Genomic DNA, 20,727 nt, shown 5'->3' with positions numbered 1-20,727 from the left:
AGTCAGGGATGTTGTTTATAAGACACAGGTACAGTCAGGGATGTTGTTTCTAAGACACAGGTACAGTCACGGATGTTGTTTATAAGACACAGGTACAGTCACGGATGTAGAATAAAGTGTGTATACTACACAGGTACAGTCAGGGATGTTGTTTATAAGTCACAGGTACAGTCAGGGATGTTGTTTATAAGACACAGGTACAGTCAGGGATGTTGTTTATAAGTCACAGGTACAGTCACGGATGTAGAATAAAGTGTGTATACTACACATGTACAGTCATTATATAGCACCGCATTTCCATTAATATGAACTATAATTATTTCGTGACATTGGACCAAGACAATAACAGAAACAAACTTGATCAGATTAATCCCAGTAAAAGGTTTACGAAGTCTGAAAATACAGTCAATAAAAAGAAGACATTATTTGTTTTGGCGTGCTTGTCATGGCCATTTAATAATAAATTAGATATATAACACAATGTATGCGCCGATCATTATGATTATATGGCAGCATAGGTAAATGAATATAGATGATGAGCAAGAGAAATACCACCTTGATCCAAGGAGTCTGGAAAAAACAGTACCCCCCGGAGACAGCATTCTTTGCAAAATTATGCCTAACAAAGTCAATAGCCACACGCAACTGGAACATTGAAGGTCCGCAAAGCACATCAACATCGAAGGTCCGCAAAGCACATCAACAAGCTGGTGGATCCTATTCAAGATTCGATCCATGCCATGACGCTGAAACGAGAAATTAAAAGAAAACGAAAAAACAACCGGGAAAAAAAAACAGTTGTAATGAAAATGCATTAGAAGAATGGCAGAGGTGCTAAAGGGGGATAAAATATAAAATTAAGGGGAGGGAGGGTGGGTTTTAAAAAATCTTTGCGTCTGCTTCGTTCAATTTACAGATTCAAAAGGAATATTCTAGAAGACATGCGCATACAAGAAATATCAAGAATTTTTTAAGCACCGAGCCCGATGATTTATGACGTTCAATGTTAAGAAACTAAGAGTTATCTATCTTTGCATGTAAAACATTAAGCTGCACGAAATAACCAGGTTTATCCATATTGGATAAACCCCATTATTTCGTGACATTGGACCAAGACAATAACAGAAACAAACTTGATCAGATTAATCCCAGTAAAAGGTTTACGAAGTCTGAAAATACAGTCAATAAAAAGAAGACATTATTTGTTTTGGCGTGCTTGTCATGGCCATTTAATAATAAATTAGATATATAACACAATGTATGCGCCGATCATTATGATTATATGGCAGCATAGGTAAATGAATATAGATGATGAGCAAGAGAAATACCACCTTGATCCAAGGAGTCTGGAAAAAACAGTACCCCCCGGAGACAGCATTCTTTGCAAAATTATGCCAAATGGGTCAAGGGACAAAGTCACGTGACCCATCCGCCACAAACTAAAATTGGGGCGGCAATTTTGCGGCCCAAAGTAACAACAGCACAAATCGTGCACAAATTAGGTACAAATCATACCAAAATATATGTATTAAGCCAAATGGGTCAAGGGACATAGTCGCATGACCCATCCGTCTCAAACTAAAATTGGGGCGGCGATTTTGCCACCCAGATCAACAATAAAAGCACAAATCGTGCACAAATTAGGTACAAATCGCACCAAATAACCAAATTGGTAAGTGAAAGGCACAAATTGCGCCTCAATAAATGCAAATTGCATTGAAAATGATAAATGTGCCTCTCGCACACAATGGGGCTCATGACAAGCATCGCAGAAATGTTCACAAAACAAAATTACACAATTGATATCATTTCTCAAAGTATAAATAAAATTGTTTCCCAAATCTGAAAAACTCCAGTATCTCCCTTGCAATGCGTCCTAATATGTGGATAACTGATTGATGCACCACGACCCTTAAACTTACTTACCACAAATGTAGCACATGCACTATTAATCCTATGTCTACACTTCTGTCATTCTAAATTTGCAAGGCAATTTATCAATTATTTTGAGGCAAAATATGTGACCATATATGTAATAAAAGTTTGTGGGAATACTAAGTAAATGTCAAAGCAATATTTGAATTGCAACGTTGTGTCATAATATAAAACATATATATAAACAGAAGGTAAATTTACGACAATGGTCTTATGTAAGATTTGCAGGCTGCTAGCTGACTGTAGGGTTTTATCAATTTATCGATACGTATCAATATACAAGAAACATATCGCATCGAAAATTTACTTCCAATACGTATCGGACAGGCATTTTTTCTTCTAATTCTGTTAAAAAGATTGGAACTTCAATCACCAAAGATCATATTTCACTATTTAAATCTGTTAAATAATCATTCAATTTTTTAAGGCAATAACACAGTTTTTAGAATTATTACTAAAGCATAGACAATTTTAATTTAAAATGTTGATTTTACAGTCATTAAAAGTTTTGATTTGATAGTCATTAAAAGTTTTAATTTGAGGTGTAAATTGTAATGACAATGAAAAACTTAATTTTTATGAAATTCATACGTTAAATGATTTATAAGCCTTTTATGATTGACTTGTAATAAAATCCAATATATCGCATATATCTTTAGAAAAAAAATTATTGTATCGTATCGTATCTAATTTTTTTCAATTTTGCTCAATACACAGCCCTGGCGCCCAACTGCCACCTTCCGATTTTCTTCTGTAAACACTTTTGTATACAAGTGGGTTGCAACCCCAATGTGAAAAATCAGTACGTCTTAACTTCAGTTGACTGAATATTCAAAAACTGCAAAGCTTTGTTTAAAGTTTATACAATGTATAACGACCATACTTTGTACCTAAGAAATAAATAGTCCAATATTTTAAATCATGGCAGCAAAATATTTTGGTTGATTAATTATTATTGTTCCACGCCAAGTCGGCAATATTTTAGTCATAATTTGAAGATGTCGTCGAACAAAAATGTTCCAACAAGGAATTTACATGTTGATTACTAACCAATTAATTGCACCTTGATTTTAATATTAAAGTCTATGGACAGCGCATATGTGTTTGTAAGATATTTTAAGAAGTAATCTGAATTTCCAACTAATCCGAGTATTATCTCTTGATGAATATATGCGTTTGTTTGTTTATTAAAATATGATATAAAGTGAATAATACCGAAGAAATTTAGATAATTTTTTTTTTTTTAAAAATCAAGGCCAGGTAACTAAAGTCTTAGAAACTTTCAATGTGCAAAATGACCGTTTCTGTACATGTTATTAGTCTAGCGAATTTTGGTTCATTTCACTTTTATCTTTATCTAAAATCGTCGAAAATCCCTTCATTATACATTGAATACCTTAAGATGGACGGAAACTGATATTGGGATAAGGGTTTTGAGTTTAAATGTGAAAATTGAGACGCCCTATCAATATTTGTACATAATACAGCAAAATTCTGCAAAGATTGAAACAATCACATTGTAATATTTTTCAAAATGCAAACATGTTCCCGAACCAGTTTGGCCAGTCTAAAATGTTGGAACAAAAAACTTGAATGGTATCACAAGAGACAATTATATGCTTGATACCCAAAGCCACTATTTTACTCACTTTTAGTAATGCAAAGAAAGCTCATGTAAAAGCAGACTTAAATAAAGCCGCTTCAAAATAATGTAAAAGCAAAGTTAAATAAAGCCGCTTCAAAATCATGTAAAAGCAAACTTAAATAAAGCAGCTTCAAAATCATGTAAAAGCAGACTTAAATAAAGCAGCTTCAAAATCAGAACACAAATCTGGCAAAACACTGACAATGTTATCCAACATAGGTAATATAATTGTTTTCTTATATCCTGAGACGCATTAGTTACATCTCTTATAACAAACCCATATCTTATTAATAATAAATGAATCGATTGGATTCTGTCAACCATGCAAGTTGATGACAAAACTGATTCCTGATAAATAACATTTGACGGTAGAAAAGCCATAATACTCTGACATATATATGCTATAAAATTAATCATATGATCAAAAGGAGGGGACCAGATCTGCTGAATTGATACCTGTTGCCTGAAATTGAAAAAAGACTTGTTTTCTGTATTTTGAGATACACCAGTTTGAAGGAGACTGGCTACAGCTGGCTCCTAAATAGTTAGATGCAAAACTGAATAGGTACATGTACATGGAGGGAAAAGGTACTGTAATGAAATCTGGTCCACATAAACCGAGAAATAGTATATGGAATTTATTTATTATCATTATTTTATAATATACCTTGTATATGTTGCTTTTAAATGTACATTAAACTTAAAAATCTGCATAACTAACATCCCGACTAATGCCATAATTCTTTTTTTGGATGATTTGTGATTAAATTGCTATAAACCAAAGAAAAATTGTCAATATGAAGTTGGTTTTTTTTTTGTTTTTTGTTTTTTTTTTTATTTAATTTAAACTTTCAGCCCAGATGATAATCCTTAGTACAACAGATACAATTTCTAGGAAGGCGATATCCCTGCATTACTCCTCAGGCCAGTCAACCGGTCAATGTGGGCAAGACCAATGTTTACTAAACACCACACGTAACCATTGAACTATCTAAATAAAATTGAAGTGCATTAATTTAATAGATTATTCCTGCCATACACGACTAGGAAATAGTGTGACGTGTCCTACTATTAAAATTCCCAAGAAATAAAATTAATATTAATAACAAATCAATAAGTCTAGAATACCTTATTTTTATTTATTTATTTAATCATTTTGGGAGTCGTTTAGAAAAACAAAATATTGTTAAACGTTTAATTATTCGATTAATTCAATTATTAAAAAATTAATTCTATGTACATGTATAATTTAGTGTATATTTAAAGAAATTAAATGTTTATGTACATGTAATGGGACGATTTTTTTTTTTTTTTTATTAACAACAAACCCCGATATTTTCATTGAAAATTATATAAAAATGGCATTACTAGATCACCGTAGAAAACATAACAAACGATGGAAATCCCAAATTATTACTATGTGAAGCCTAGATGGATAGTTTATAGACTATTTATGCAGGGTCTTGGTTTTTTAAAGCAAGTTTGTAATTCTGGTTTAAACCACGACGGATACACGTGCATTAGATTTAGGCAAATTCCCAAATGTGCAGAAATACACAAAACACTCGATATTGGTTTTGGCAAATAGCAATGGTGGAAAAAAGGTGTCATATTTTGTGAAAAACATGCATAGGGTTCCCCTTGATAACAAATATGACGTCATTTGAATGTTGCATTGTATGGAAAATCGTAAAAATTAAAAATATGATAATTAATAAAAGGATTTGGGTCAAATTAAACTGTACCTCGATTATGTTGAGCTGGATTAGCAGGTAACAGGTAAACTAAGGAAGTTACAGTGACTCTGGGTCAGGTGCCTGCTCGACAATGGCGACATCATGTTCAGAACTGCATGAGTTTCTACAGCTAGGCCTTCTCTATGTTTTAGGTCTGAATACGGAACTTCTTGTGATTTCTCTGAAATAAGGTCTTCTGGCCTTCGAAGCTCTTGATACACGTAACATATTTACTTGTATTTGACAATAAATCAGCAGATGATGATCGATTAATTCTTTTAAAAAATCTTTGCGTCTGCTTCGTTCAATTTACAGATTCAAAAGGAATATTCTAGAAGACATGCGCATACAAGAAATATCAAGAATTTTTTAAGCACCGAGCCCGATGATTTATGACGTTCAATGTTAAGAAACTAAGAGTTATCTATCTTTGCATGTAAAACATTAAGCTGCACGAAATAACCAGGTTTATCCATATTGGATAAACCCCATTATTTTGCTACCATATATATACCCTGTATATTTCAGGTATCTGCAATCATACCGCTAATCGAACTAGCGACCAAGCCAGAGGTCAATTATAGGTCCATGCATTTTTAAAAAAAATATTTCTAACCTATTTTTACAACTTTGCAACCCGTGGCCTAATAAATATTATGAACTTTGTTTATTTATAACTAAATAATAGTTTTGACAGGGATTTTATTTCAATTCATCGGAGGCTTTTCCCGGGGTGCATTTGAGATGCTTATTAACACATTGAAAACGCATGTATGAGCCTATTCTACCTGCATATATACAAGATTTAAGTTATACAAGATTCTATCAAGCATATGTGTTTTCATTGACACTACTTGCATGGTTTATGATTCATCATTAGCATTGAGCACGTAGGATGTTCAATTAATGCCCACAGCGCCCCCCCTCCCCAATAATTAATATATCTAGTTCATATTGATCTCTGATCATCACAGATTTAAAGCTCTAATTTTACAACTGAAAAAGGATGCTTCAGTCAACATTGCTGACATCGTTTGTCTTGGTATCTCGTGGGTAATATAAACATTAATATTTTGACATGTGCGGATCTGAAGGGGCTACCCCCCCCCCCTACCCCCTTAAGAATTTGCAGAGTAAAAGTGACATTAGACCCCCCCCCCTAGAAAACGCAGACCCTCCTAAATAAATTATTATCTATTTGAAATTGGTATGACTTGGTAAGTCTCCGTATGAAGTTTTAAAAGACAAAGACTATAAAGGACTACACCCCCACAACCACCCCTGGCAGAATTTTAATAGTGGATGTTGTTAATCAATTTCGGTTGTTGAAAAAAAATGTGTTTTCACGGCACATGTTGTTAATCAGGCACAGATACAGGTACAGTCCTAGATATAAAGTGTAGCCTAGATGTTACTTTTTTGAGATATCAGCGATCCATACAATAGATAGGTATATTCAAGTTTATATTCAATTTCCTCGATATATGTAGTTTTAAAGAAGATTGAATTGACAGTGGGGAATTCAGGAATTTCGTAGCGAGGCCCTGGGGGAGGGGAGTAAAAGGTAGAAAGGTAGGTGATCTGAGCGCTGCACTGAAGCCCAAATGGTTCTAGAGCAAGGTTCTGGTGAAGGTCCGGGGGAGGAACCCCATGAAGCTGACAAACTTTTACAAATAAGAGGTGTTTTCCTTGATTTTAGGATGAAAGACATATATAAGTTTTACATCCAAAAAATTCAAACAGAAGGGGGGGGGGGGGCATGCCCGGCGCGCCGGCCCTTGATCCGCCTTTGATTAAAATCAGAAATGTACTATACATTACCTATTTCTCATTAAAAATAATTTGTAATTAACTACATATACTCTATAGGGGCCTAGTAATTTACTGCGTTGATCGCGTATCAATCCGGAAATTTTTGCTTTGACTATTAGTGAACAGGTACAGTCGTGGATGTCCGGTACCAGCAGTGCCGAGTACAGTCGCGGATGTAAGCTGACAGACCCCACTCCCACCACCTGGTAAAATTGGCAGGCGGTAAATCTAGGGCAAGCGGTACATCTAGTCTTCCCGACTCCCGACGGTCCCGGATTTGGGATTTTTAGCGATTCTTTTTTACCGGTGCACAGAATTTATTCAAACTTTCCAGGCACATTTTCTAGGTTTAGATGAAATCATTAATGCATAAAAACTTTAGGAAACATGCGCATTTATTACTAAATCAGCAGTATCACCTGTCAAAAAGCGATAATTTAAATTATGAAGAATTTTTTATAAATTTTCCTCCGTTGAAAGGCAGCTATGAGTAGAGGATAGTGTAGTTACTTGTCAGTTTATTGCTTAGGTCTTACCAACAGATAGTTGATTTGATTTACAATGTTACCTTTTGTATGTTTCCATCATTTTAGATAATAACAGAATAATATTAAACTTGTCTTAAAATAGTATCGGCCTTCTTATCTATAATGGAGGATTTGCTCCACTGAGAGACTTTACCAACAACACATCACAACAACAACAACAATACACGCAAGATGCTTTCAGTAAAATGTCCCATTCCAGACTGTGACTTTGAGACAGGTGACTAAGATGCTTCAATTATGGCCGCACTTTTGACAACCCATGCGCTTATGCACACAGCAGCCTCCACTTCTGCAAGCTGCAACAAAGTGGAAAAAGTCAAATGGCCCACTATCACATCCGCTGGCACAAGTGAAGATTGGTCGTACTTCCTCTCACGGTGGGAGGACTACGTAGAAGCCACCAAGATAAAGGACAAGGAATTTGTTATACAGCTTCTCGAGTGTTGCGATGAGAATCTACGGAGAGATCTCACAAGAACAGCTGGTGGCTCGCTGACAGATAAGTCTCAAGAAGATGTGAGGATCCTAACTGTGCGAGAAAAGAATACCATGGTAGCTCGGGTAGCCCTGAACAATATGACACAAGACCGTGAAGATCCTGTAAGCTCATTTAGTGCTCGGCTACGCGGACAAGCAGGTGTGTGCAAGTTCTTTATACCATGCCCCAGCTGCAACCACGAAGTCAACTATACTGACTCAATCTTACGTGATGTGCTTATTTGTGGACTCAATAACTCTGAGATTCAACATGACCTCCTTGGGGACAGAAATCAGAGCATGAACAAACGTTTCAATTTGTCGAAGCCAAGGAATCCGGTAAACGCTCTGCATCTAAACTACTTGTTTCTCAACAAGCAGAAGCAGCAAGCAGTTCATATCGCCGCAACAAGCTTAAGAGTGCCCCTCGTATAATGACGAAGAAAGCTGAAAAGCAAGAGACACCGTGCACTTATTGTGGAAAGACAGGTCATGGAGCCAGAGCAACACCACAAGTTCGCAAACAAGAGTGTCATGCAAATGGACAGACTTGCAACAATTGCAAACGAATGAACCACTTCGAGTCTGTATGCAGAGGCAAACAAAAAGTGACGGACACTAAGACTAAACACGAAAGTGCTGTGTTTGATTCACTCTGCGCCGCAACCAGTTATGACAATAACTATGAAAGGAATGCGGTTCATCTTGATCATCATCTGTACACTCAGCTATCAGACACTTGAGTTCGCCAGTCATCACAGCCTCTGCCTTTTGTTCATGTGACTGCTCGTGTTGACCCTAAAGACTATGACCGCTTTGGCATTGACTGTAAGATCGTACAAAACCAAAGACAGCCACCATCACAGCCATGGCTGACACAGGCTGCCTAGCTGGCATTAGAGTGCTACATCGGCTCGGCATCTCAGAGAGACATTTGATCCCAGTGACTATGAAGATGCATGCTGCAAACAATGTCGGCATAAAAACCCTTGGAGCAGTCATTCTCCGCATATCTGGCAAAGGAACCAAAGGTGAAACCTATGAAACTCATCAAATAGTGTAGGTGACTGATAACTCTGACAAAATATTTCTAAATAGAGAAGCGTGTGCATCACTTGGCATGATTACACAAAACTTTCCAACTATTGGCGAAACACAGAAATCAGCCATGAAATTATAGACACTATCAGCCAATCTGTGTCCTCCCCATGTGCACAGGATGATCAAAACAATCCTGCACAACACAGTTCACAATCGACATCTTCCATGGAATCTACACCAACCTCAAGTACAGACAGTGACAAGTGCAAATGTCCCAAACGTGAAGCACCACCGCCTGCACCATCGGTTCTGCCGTTCCCTGCAACTGAAGCGAACCGCGAGAAACTTCAACAGTACCTACTAGACAGGTACTAATCCAGCACCTTCAATACATGTCAGCATCAACCACTTCCGCACATGGGAGGACCACCGATAAGGCTCATGGTAGACCCTGATGCTACACCTGTTGCCCACCACACACCCAGTACCATTGCACTGGCAGGACGAAGTGAAAGCAGGCTTAGATCAGGAAGTTCGACTCGGTGTTATTGAGCCTGTTCCGGTTGGGGAACCAGTTACATGGTGTCACCGCATGGTCGTCTGTGCAAAGAATGGCAAACCGAGAGGGACAGTAGACTTTCAGGCACTCAATGCTCATGCGGTGAGGGAAACCTACCACACACAATCCCCATTTCATCAGGCTCGCTCTGTTCCACGTCACACTAAAAAGACTGTCTTCCATGCCTGGAATGGGTACCATAGTGTGCCAATTCGTGAAGAGGACAAACACCTGACCACCTTCATCACGCCATGGGGCAGATACAGATATAAAATAGCACATCAGGGATATATAGCCTCCGGAGATGGCTATACCCGCCGCTTGAATGAAATTGTATCTGACATTCCTGACAAAACAAAGTGCATTGATGACGCTCTTCTCTTGTCGGACAGTATCCAGCAAAGTTTCTTTCAATCATGCAACTGGCTATAAACTTGTGAAAAGAATGGCATCATTCTAAATCCAGACGAATTCGTGTTTGCACAAGATACTGTACAGTTTGCTGGCTTTGAAATTACTCCTGACAGTGTGTGACCATGCGGCCGTTATCTTGAGGCAATTCTGGACTTTCCTTCACCAAAGAACATCACTGACATGAGATCTTGGTTCGGCCTTGTAAACCAGGTGCCATACGACTTCAGCATGACTGACAGGATGCAAGCATTCAGACAACTGCTAAAACCTGGAACTCCATTCTGCTGGGATGACACTCTAGAGCGTCTTTTTCAAGAGTCAAAAGCAGTTATCATCAATGAAATTGAACACGGCGTCCGGATATTTGACAAGAATAAGCCAACTTGCCTAGCCACAGATTGGTCAAAGAATGGCAAGGGATTCTGGCTGTTCCAAAAACATTGCAATTGCTCCAAAACTGCGCCGTTCTGTTGCCGAGACGGTTGAAAGATAACTCTTGTTGGGAGCAGATATACCAGTCCCACAGAATCCAGATATGCCCCCGTTGAAGGTGAAGCCCTTGCGGTTGCTGATGCTTTAGAGAAAGCGAGATACTTTGTTCTCGGATGTGACAAGCTGATCATCGCTGTAGATCACAAACCCTTATCAAACTTTTTGGGGACAGATCGCTAGAGGACATTCCTAACTCAAGACTTCGTAACCTAAAAGAAAAAACTCTACGTTGCAAATTCACAATGTTACACGTGCCTGGCGCCAAGCATCGTGCTGCTGATACTGTTTCTCGCCACCAAACTGAGAAACCTGACAGATGGTGTTAATTGATGATATAGCTTCTGTTAATATCTGCAACAAGAATGAGGTGCCACAAACCATCCCGACACTGAAACATAAAATCCCAGGTGACATGACTGAAGAACTAGACATCTCTTCGAATAGTAGTGAAGCTGTTTTCTACTCGACAGCCTTGTCATCGGTCACATCACTCCAGTGTATCATCAGTTCCGTAACCACCTCTCCACTGTCGATGGAGTCATCATATACAAGGAGAGAATAGTGATACCACCATCACTGAGAACAGACATGCTGACAGCGCTACACTCAGCCCACCGAGGCACTTCATCCATGATGTCAAAAGCAGAAACTTTTGTGTTTTGGCCCGGCATATGCAACGACATCACCAAGCTTAGAAACTCATGCAACCATTGCAACAAAAACGCCCCATCCCAACCCAGTGCTCTGCCGACTCCACCTGTCTACCCTTTGTATCCATTTCAATGTGTTTGTGCTGACTTCTTCCACTACATAGGCGGTAACTACCTGGTAATTGTAGACAGATACTCAAACCGTCCTATTGTTGAAAGGGCACACAGTGGTGCATCTGGTCTTGTTGATTGCTTACAGCGCACATTTGTCACATTTGGCATACCAGATGAACTGTATTCTGATGGCGGCCCGGAATTTACAGCTTCAACAACCAGAGATTTCCTAAAGACATGGGGTGATATCACAGGCTTTCGTCTCTAGCCATTCCACATAGCAATTGTAGAGCAGAGGTTGGCGTGAAGACTGTAAACGCATGATCACAAACAACATTGAACCAAATGGTGAACTCGACACAGACTCCTTTCAGCGTGCAGTGCTGCAATATTGAAACACTCCAGACAGAGACACGAAATTATCGCCAGCAATGTGTGTTTTTGGGCGGGCCATCCGAGATTTCATCCCAATCTTACCAGGCCGTTATCAGCGACATGAGACATGGAGTGATACACTTACTCTGAGAGAAGAGGCTTTACACAACAGACACATGAAAGCTGCCGAACGCTTAGCTGAACATACGAAGCGTCTGCTGCCACTAAGAGTTGGAGACCTTGTCAGAATTCAAAATCAAACTGACCCATGTCCAAGAAAATGGGACAAAAGCGGGACTGTCATAGAAGTTCACCAATATTACCAATATGTTGTACGCACAGACGGATCAGACAGAATCACACTACAATGAAAAAACAGCGTTAAGACATTTTTGGGGAGAGAAGAACATTAATACACTTACTCCATAAATATTCCTCATGCAAGAACAATACATTAAATCAGTCATTTAGAATACTCATAAATGACTCGGGGAGGGATAGAGGATAGTGTAGTTACTTGTCAGTTTATTACTTAGGTCTTACCAACAGATAGTTGATTTGATTTACAATGTTACCTTTTGTATGTTTCAGACCTCCATCATTTTAGATAATAAACCAAAAAATATTTATTTTATCGCAAACTCTTAGGATTATCTTTCAAAAAAATGGAACGAAGACCCACTCATATTAAAAAAAATTTGTTAAAGTATGAAAAAAATGATCGTTTTTCTTCTTTTAAGTCTGTGTATGCTTTTTCATAGGCAAATATTTTCAGTCTTTGTAAGATTTTTGTAAATTATAGAGATTTTACATTAAGTATTCTTTAATATTAAATGAAATATGAAATAAAATTTGGATATAATTGAGATTAAATTTTTCACTTCTTCTCTGTTGCACTATAGGCATTCTGCCCGTCTTATTCTCCCATCTTCTTTGAAATATGGGGGAATACAAGACGGGACCCTTTTGTGATAAAGAATATTACTTATATTAACGGTGTAAATTCCTTTGTTCATATATTGGAGTTTAAGAAAAATAAGTTTGTTTTAGCTGAAACATATGTACATTGCATTTTATTCCGTAAAGCCTTTGATATGCAATATCCATAGCCACAGATCCCAGGCAGCCTGTGATCTGGTGTCGAGGAATTGAAATATGAATTTTCCTTGAAACAACTATTTTAAAGTTTAGAATAGACAGAGTAATTGGTAGTAATTAATGAATCAAAGGAGACATCGTGCATAAAGGTTTATTGTAATACCGATGCCCATGATTACGCTTACGTTTCAGTGTATGTTTAAAAAGTCCCATAACATTTTTTGCCACACTGTGGACATGGAAGGTTTCGACACATTGACATTGTCATTGCAATCATAGAGAATGGCCATACCGAGTTCTTTAATCCAATAATATTCTCATTATCTACAGAAAGGTGTACTCATTGATGGACTGTGCAGTTGTAAATATTTTCTTGAATTTTAATTTTCTTTGATAAAAAAGAGTGATCAGAGCAATTTAAGTGTTTGTATAGAGGCTACTGGCCCCCGTTGTTAATTCTAAACTTATGCCCGACATTCTTCTATTCAGTCAATCCTTGGTTTAACCAACATAAATTAGTCCACAAAGATTACATTCTATTTAAGTAAAGTTGACTAACTAAAAAGATTTTAAATATAAAAAGCACATATACATGTACAACCTTTCTCCACGATAAATAAAAGAATTGAAATTATAGATATATATAACTACTTGGAATTGACCTTGTAATTTTCACATCTTATGATTAGTCAATTATAAACTTATTTGATATATATATACAAATACTTAGTAGTATATGTTAGCTACATGTATAACGCCCCTACTGAGCTTTTTTTCATGGAAATACTTTTCTTAATTTGACTGTAACAATAAAATACATGAACCTATAGATAAATATTTTACCCATTTGAATGAGAAAAAAAACAATACACATAGCTGAACTAATTTGCTTTCAAAAGGTACATGTAGGGGAGAAATTTTTAAGAAACCATCTCTATGTCTTAAATATTGTTTAGTTTCAAAAAAAAAATAAAATTACGCTCTCTCTCTCTCTCTTCATATAAGATGTGGACATATGGGTGTGCTGGAGTATGCGTTGTCAGACACCAGACTTTCTAGGCACGTTGGATGACATTATTTATTCTCGCCTTCCATGCGAATCTTCATCTTCATACCTCTTGAAGGGTAGTGTAAATGTCTTTCTGGGTGCTGGTTTCTTTTCCACTTTGTTATGATCAGGGTTATTTTTAGGATCTGTTGAATAATTAACTCTTCTTATTTTAGGATTTTCTATTGTGGAATCTACAGGGACCTGTTCTCTGTTTACCGTAACTCTTATGTCATTTCTTATGATGGTTGGCCTGTCAGTGTGGTTATTCTGTGAGAACTTTGCTTTTTGTTGGTTGAAGTTTGACAATTGTTTGTTCATTTTACTTGCTGTTGTTTCTCCTCTCTCTCGTACATATGTAAGAGCTGATCTTGGTGGTATTGGTTTCTTCAATGGTGTATTTTGTTCTTTGGAAAAGATTGATTTACCATCACGTACAGTTCCACTTCTCTTGTCCGGCTCTTTTTTTGATAATCGAAATTGATTCTCTCCAACATTTTCCAATTGTACATGCCCAAAATTTGCTTTTGTTGAAGGACTAACATTCAGTCTATCTGCTTCGTTCGCTACAAATGCATTATTATAGCTTCGCTTTCGATTTTTTGATTTGTTATCAAATGGCTTATAAACAGCATTTGAATTGATCCATGTATATTTGTTTTTATTAAATCTTGGTTTTTGTAAGTAACTGACATGTCTCCGCCCTGACCTACTTCTAAATGTTTTTGTGTGGTGTGTAATATTTGCCGTGACATTTAATTTTCCAGTGTTAAACTTTTCATATTCCAAATTTGTGCCTAATTTAGCTGATGATAAGATTTGTGTAAAGTTTCCATCGTGCTCACTTTGTAAAATTTCACTATCTGCTTCCTGAATTTCTTCCGTGAGATCACGTATATTGCAAGTGTTCTCCACCCATCGACATGTCTCTGGTTTGGTATTTGGAATAACTGTGGTTGTTGTGCTGATCTCTGAAGAATCGCCAACGCTACCACTGGGATAGGACAAGATGTCCGGGTGGCAGCAACATTTCAAATGGTTCCTGCACTCGATTTTCCTTGCAATATGAGGATAATGGTCTCGGAGAGCATCCTTAAATACTGAAAAATTACTTTCCCCACATATGGGATCAGAAATTTTCTGGAAAACTTGTAGCCAAAACTCCTCTTTATTATTTTTCCCACCTTTGATAAAATTTTCAAAATCAGAAAGCCTAATAAACTGATGTTCACATAGACAATCCACAATTCGCCTGATTTCTACATTTTGAACGAGAAAGCAGTGGATGCATTCGCTATGCTTTACGTTTTGATTTTCTTGTAGCTTTTTCTCGTATGATGTCTTCAGAGACTTCGCAACATGCGGGTAGAATTCTTGTTTTGAAATTATTTCCAGAAAATTAGAAAATTTTCTTTTGTTCTTTCTTCCCAATACTGATATTAGTTTTCTAATTTTGTCCTGTTTACCCAAATCCTTTAATTCGTCGACTTCTTCATCAGTTAAACATCCAGTCGCTAGCATTTCATCTGTTATGAAGCCATTCGACAGGTCTATGCCTTTAACTAACATTCGGATATTCTCTTGTAGCACTTCACCATGAATACATTCATCCACCGAAGACCCTAAAAATTGAAACATAATTATTATATTTGTTTTTTTTAATATAGAGACGTTTAATCTTAAACTATTTGCTTCAAAGTATTTTTGAAACTTATATTGTCATATTTGTATTTCAAAACATTTTAATTAAAACCTTATGTTGAGTTTTATGCAGTTGTAAATTATCATTTGAACTGATTTATCCAAATGTTCAAGAGAATGTAGCATATAGCAAATGGCCATAAATGATACCGTATTTCAAAATCACTTGCTTACTTCTCCAAGGCACCTGATCCCACCTCTAGTATTCCAAGGATCCGCGCCTGCTCAGAATTCACATTCTCTTCAGAATTATGCGATTGATAACTGTTCGTTATCTTTCTCTTTTCCATTGTTATAAAACTTGAAAAGACTATATACCTAATTGAAAGAGATATCCAGATAAATTAGAAGCAATTGCAATGAATAATAGGATATTAGGATTTTTTTTGAAATCTCTCTTAACTTCAAATTGTCTAATTTTGGGTCAAATAAATGTAACAACCCTTTGAAGATGCATCCACGATTTTTGTTTGTACATACTTTATTTATCTCTGTAATCATATGATGCATGCAAATAATATACCAGGTAATGTTGTTTTTGGTAGCTGTTGTTTTGGAAGAGGTTGTGTATTCTGATTTAATATTATCTTTTTAATCTGTCCGTGAGTATGTTGTTGATATCTCTGAATAATTTTGACTTCAGCCTTCAAACTCCTCTGTTGACGATCTAATCTTTTAATGCTGTAGTCTATATTCTGTATATTAAGGAAAAGAAATGTCAGTTTTTAAGGTACTTCGATCCTCAGTCAGTCAGGATTTCTCTTTAATTTATAATTTGATTCAAAAAGTAAAAAAAAAGTCTCAAAATGAAGATTGAAAATTAAATCTTTTTATACAATTTATCATTTAGTCAAATGCTGACTGACGTTTTTATACTAATGTTAGTCCATTATTTATACACTGAATTGACGACGGATTTTTCTGTAATTTCCCGATTACACGGTAAGTGACCGTCCGGCAGTGGATGCTCACTCCTCCATGGCACCTGATCCTACTTCTGAGGTTTTGGAGGTTCGCGTGTTTTTTCTGCTCCTATTTTGTATTGTTTTACGGACTTTGATATTGAATACTTTTCGTTATTTCCATATCTTTCATGCAACAATTTTTATTTTATACCTCTCACTGTGCTTCAAGGTTCTTTGAAGTTTTCAAAAAAGTCGAAAATTTTACCCAAGAAACGTATTTCAAAAGTACATATTGAAAGAAATTGAGGTTCTTTTAATCTTACCACAAATTGAGATGAAAGTAGAAGTGATTTTATAGTGTTTTGCAATGATAGGAAAATGTGTATACACTGTTCATTGTAAAATGATCGAAGAAAATAGTAGAAACTAAAGTACTTTGTATTTCTTCAAAAGCCTGGGTACCCTTGATTTTTAGTTCTAAAATGTGTTTGTTGACAAAGAATAAATTGAGATGAAAGTTTCTCAATTCTTAAAGTTCATGAAAGCAATATTTTTTTTAATTATATGATTTATTTCATCTTTTACACATTTAATTCTGTATTTCATTGTTTTTAATATTTTATTAATAATTTATTTTTTCACTAATGTTTTAAGATAGGAAAATGTGTATATACGTGCAGGGTTTGGCTGTGCTAACCATTGTAAAATCGATGTCTGTCAGTGTGAATATGAAAGGGTTTGTTGAGTATTTTTTCAGAAACAAAAGTACTTTGTATTTCTTCAAATTTAAGCCTGGATACCCATTCATGTTCATTTTTTTTATGGCTTCTTTTCCAAAATGTGTTTAAAATAAAGTTGTCAAAATTTGTTTTGAAGATGAAAATGCATGATTTTAGTATAACTTTTCCGTGTTGAAAATTGAGAAACATATTGACTCGTATTTCCTCTTTCTTTGATTTGGAAAATGCATAGTAGGTGTTTTCATTCGCATTACCTGAAATATCAATTGAGATTGACTAGTTTTCCCTACATAATATGATTAACTTTAAAGATGAAGTTTGAAGAATTATTTTGGGTAAAGTAAAACCACATTACTTTGAGAATTCAGAGACATTTTTGTGAGCATTTTCAATTTGACATTGCCTGATTTTAAAACCTGAAGATCGGAGTACCTTACACAACAGAAATATCAAAGATAATATATATGAAAATTTTATTTTTGATGAAAGCAAACAACAGTTTATTTATAATACAGAGAAGGTTTCACCACTTTCCAATTATCAATAAGGTCACACGAACTTTCTGAAAATGGATAGCTGTGAAACCCGGGGGAGACTTCAACGTAACGTCAAGTTAGATATGTCACGTCACGTTATAGAAGCATCTCCCCCTAATGTCCAATTGGAATGCGAAATTCTAAAAAATGCAGCCCTTTTCTCTATTTTTTTTTCTCAAGAAAAGTCTGGGTATTTTCTCGCACCAACTTATCTTCATTTTCGCTCATATTTCAAAATATTCCACACCTTAAAAAATTTCCATATGACGTTCCAATTTCAGTAGCAATGTCAAGAACAGTACGTTTATATTTTAATTTTTTAAAAACCTTAAAAAGAGCGTTTATTAACGTCCACGGAAGTTCTCTTTTTCTTAAATTTCTCGTGCCACTGGAATATCAGTAACGAACTCCTTTTTTCCCAGTCTATGTTAATAATATACGCGTTTAAGATAAAGTGATCCCGGGATTATCACAAAACGTATGACTTGACCGATATTTGACGTTGTCTGACAACTTAAAGATGAACAATAAATCACCAACTAATAAATTTAATATTCAGAAAAATCAGTAAAACTCTCACACAAAGGTTTATAAAAGATCAAACAATCGTAATAATGACATAATTTTTTGTTTCATATGCCACATAGAGCGGTTTTATTCTCATTACACGTATTAAGAATTAAAATGATAATAAACGCGTAAATGTCTCCCCCGCATTTCCAAACAACCGTTTCTATGGCAACTGTCATAGAGTTACTATCATAAATATTTAAAATGTTTCTTTATTCAAAATATTCAACAAGTGTCTATATTCTCATTTGTAATTTTCAACCAATTTCACTTAATAATAAATAAAATATGAAGAAATTCCACGAACTCTTGGATCAACCCTCGATATATAATATGAAATTAATTTAATGAAAATAAGTTTATTTGTTGCGGAAGGTTTAGAAAGTAAATATTTTGGATGGATTTATGATTGATAACTTTTCTCTGCTTATTGTTAATTGGGAAATTGAAATAAAAGATACCACAGAGTCTGACAAATCTGTTTATATTTCGATATTTTCTAGAAAAAGATGTTTATATAACAACAAAGCTTTATGATAAATATGATGACCAAGCTTTCAATAGTCAACTTCCTTTACTAATGCAGTGCAGAAAAATACCTTTATCACCTGCACATAGAATTTAAATATCTTGCAGTTGATTCGATACGCAAGAGTATTCTCAATGTAAAAAGTTTCTTTAAAAAGGTAGGTTTTGAAAAACAAGTTGATGAAACAAGAATATTAGCAGCCTCGTGTAAAGTCATTTCGTAAGTTCTGTAGCTAATACAATGACCTTGTCAGCAAATACAATTTATCAAGTCAAATGCTGACTGACTTTTTTTCACACTAATTGTTAGGCCATTATTTACGCACTGAATTGAGAGAGAGAGAGAGAGAGAGAGAGAGAGAGAGAGAGAGAGAGAGAGAGAGAGACCTTCAGTAACAAAAGTATTTCACTCTTTTCCCCAGACGTCTGTTTGTTTGTGGTGATTTTAGCAGGCGCCTTAATTTTGGTTGTACTTGTCAACATGTCTTTGGCAAAATCAGTGGTTTTACTCGGATTACATTTCCTGATGATGCATCCATTCTCCCTGTAAAACAGAAAGGTTTCTAAGTTCACATTTCTGAAAGTTTCCGCAAATAAAATGCTCTAGATTGGCATAAAAAATTCAAAGCTTGTTTTAGGATATTAATTTCGAAAGTCAGAAAATATTAATCCCTGAACAAAAGATCTTAAATAATTCAGGGAAATATAACCGATTTAATGCCAGGCAAACTTATTCTGCATACGCTATGTATTTGCTTTTATGGTCAATTTTGATGCGACTATATTTAATAAAAGTTAATTTTATGTTAAAATCGAAAATCTATGTTAATATATTTATTGCTATAATAGTATTCCAAATGTAAACGACAAATTCCCCCTAAACAAGAAAATTTTAAGAAATCGGTAAGACATACATGTGATACAAAGCAAGTTTACATTTTATCTTCTGCTACTGATCCAACAATAAAAAAAGGTTTGTTAAGCAATAAATCATGAAAATCGTAGCCAATGCAATGTCAATTGTGAAAGTTCCAAATGTGAACACTTTGGTTTTTCATACTGAAAACATTAAATATATGGAGATAACGAACAGTATTAAAGCTAAAAGCCCATTAAGGACAGATGATACAAATAAATTTTTCTTTGGAGGAGACTTGTCATGTCATGTCAAAGGTTTAGAAAAGTTGATTATTCTCCTATTTTCTCCTAAGAACTGGAAAATGAAAAGGACTTGAAAAATATTAGTAATATTTCAGTAAAATTACAAATATGGACAAAACACAAGCAGTAAAGGTTTACAGATGAGAACAAATTTCAGAATATGTTAGCTTGGTGCTATAAATTGGGAATATTTGTAATTGTATTGATATATTAAATTACATGTACATAACTAAGAATTATGCACTTTTCTTAACCTGTGACATGATATTAAGTCTCCTCCAAAGAAAAAAATGTTTGTATCATCTGTTCTTAAACAATACAAAATTGGAGCAGAGCAAATAAGGACCTCCAATAAATAAGCGGTGGGATCAAGTGCCATTGAGGAGTGAACATCTGTCGTGTGCTCCTTGTCATGATCGGGAAATAACGGGAAAATCTGTCGACAATTCAGCCAGTCTGATTAAAATCAAACTTTCAAGAGCTCCCTTTTATTTTCATTCTCACGCGACAATCGAAATAAAAAGAAACCAGTGAAGGTTTGATTTTAAGGTATCCGATCCATAATAGCCCCAGATTCAATGCATCTGAATGCATAATAATAATATATATTGGCTGAATACTCAGTATATGGAGACATAATAT

General features: G+C 35.5%; 1 protein-coding gene across 1 annotated transcript; it reads right to left on the bottom strand.

Moving 5' to 3' along the window:
* Nucleotides 1-13,897: 13,897 nt before the first annotated feature.
* LOC134245143 (uncharacterized) lies at nucleotides 13,898-19,440 on the bottom strand. The gene is made up of 3 exons (XM_062727405.1): nucleotides 19,312-19,440; nucleotides 16,169-16,340; nucleotides 13,898-15,566 (listed from the first exon to the last, which is right to left on the bottom strand). Exons 1-3 carry the CDS (start codon nucleotides 19,405-19,407, stop codon nucleotides 13,975-13,977), a joined length of 1,860 nt encoding a protein of 619 aa, XP_062583389.1. The 5' UTR covers nucleotides 19,408-19,440; the 3' UTR covers nucleotides 13,898-13,974.
* Between the last annotated feature and the right edge of the window lie 1,287 nt (nucleotides 19,441-20,727).

This window comes from Saccostrea cucullata, unplaced genomic scaffold, assembly GCF_032062105.1.
Source record: "Saccostrea cucullata isolate Sc308-1 unplaced genomic scaffold, CSIRO_AGI_Scuc_v1 ctg5371, whole genome shotgun sequence".
Lineage (NCBI taxonomy): Eukaryota > Metazoa > Mollusca > Bivalvia > Ostreida > Ostreidae > Saccostrea > Saccostrea cuccullata.
This window is presented reverse-complemented; position numbering and strand designations above follow the sequence as displayed.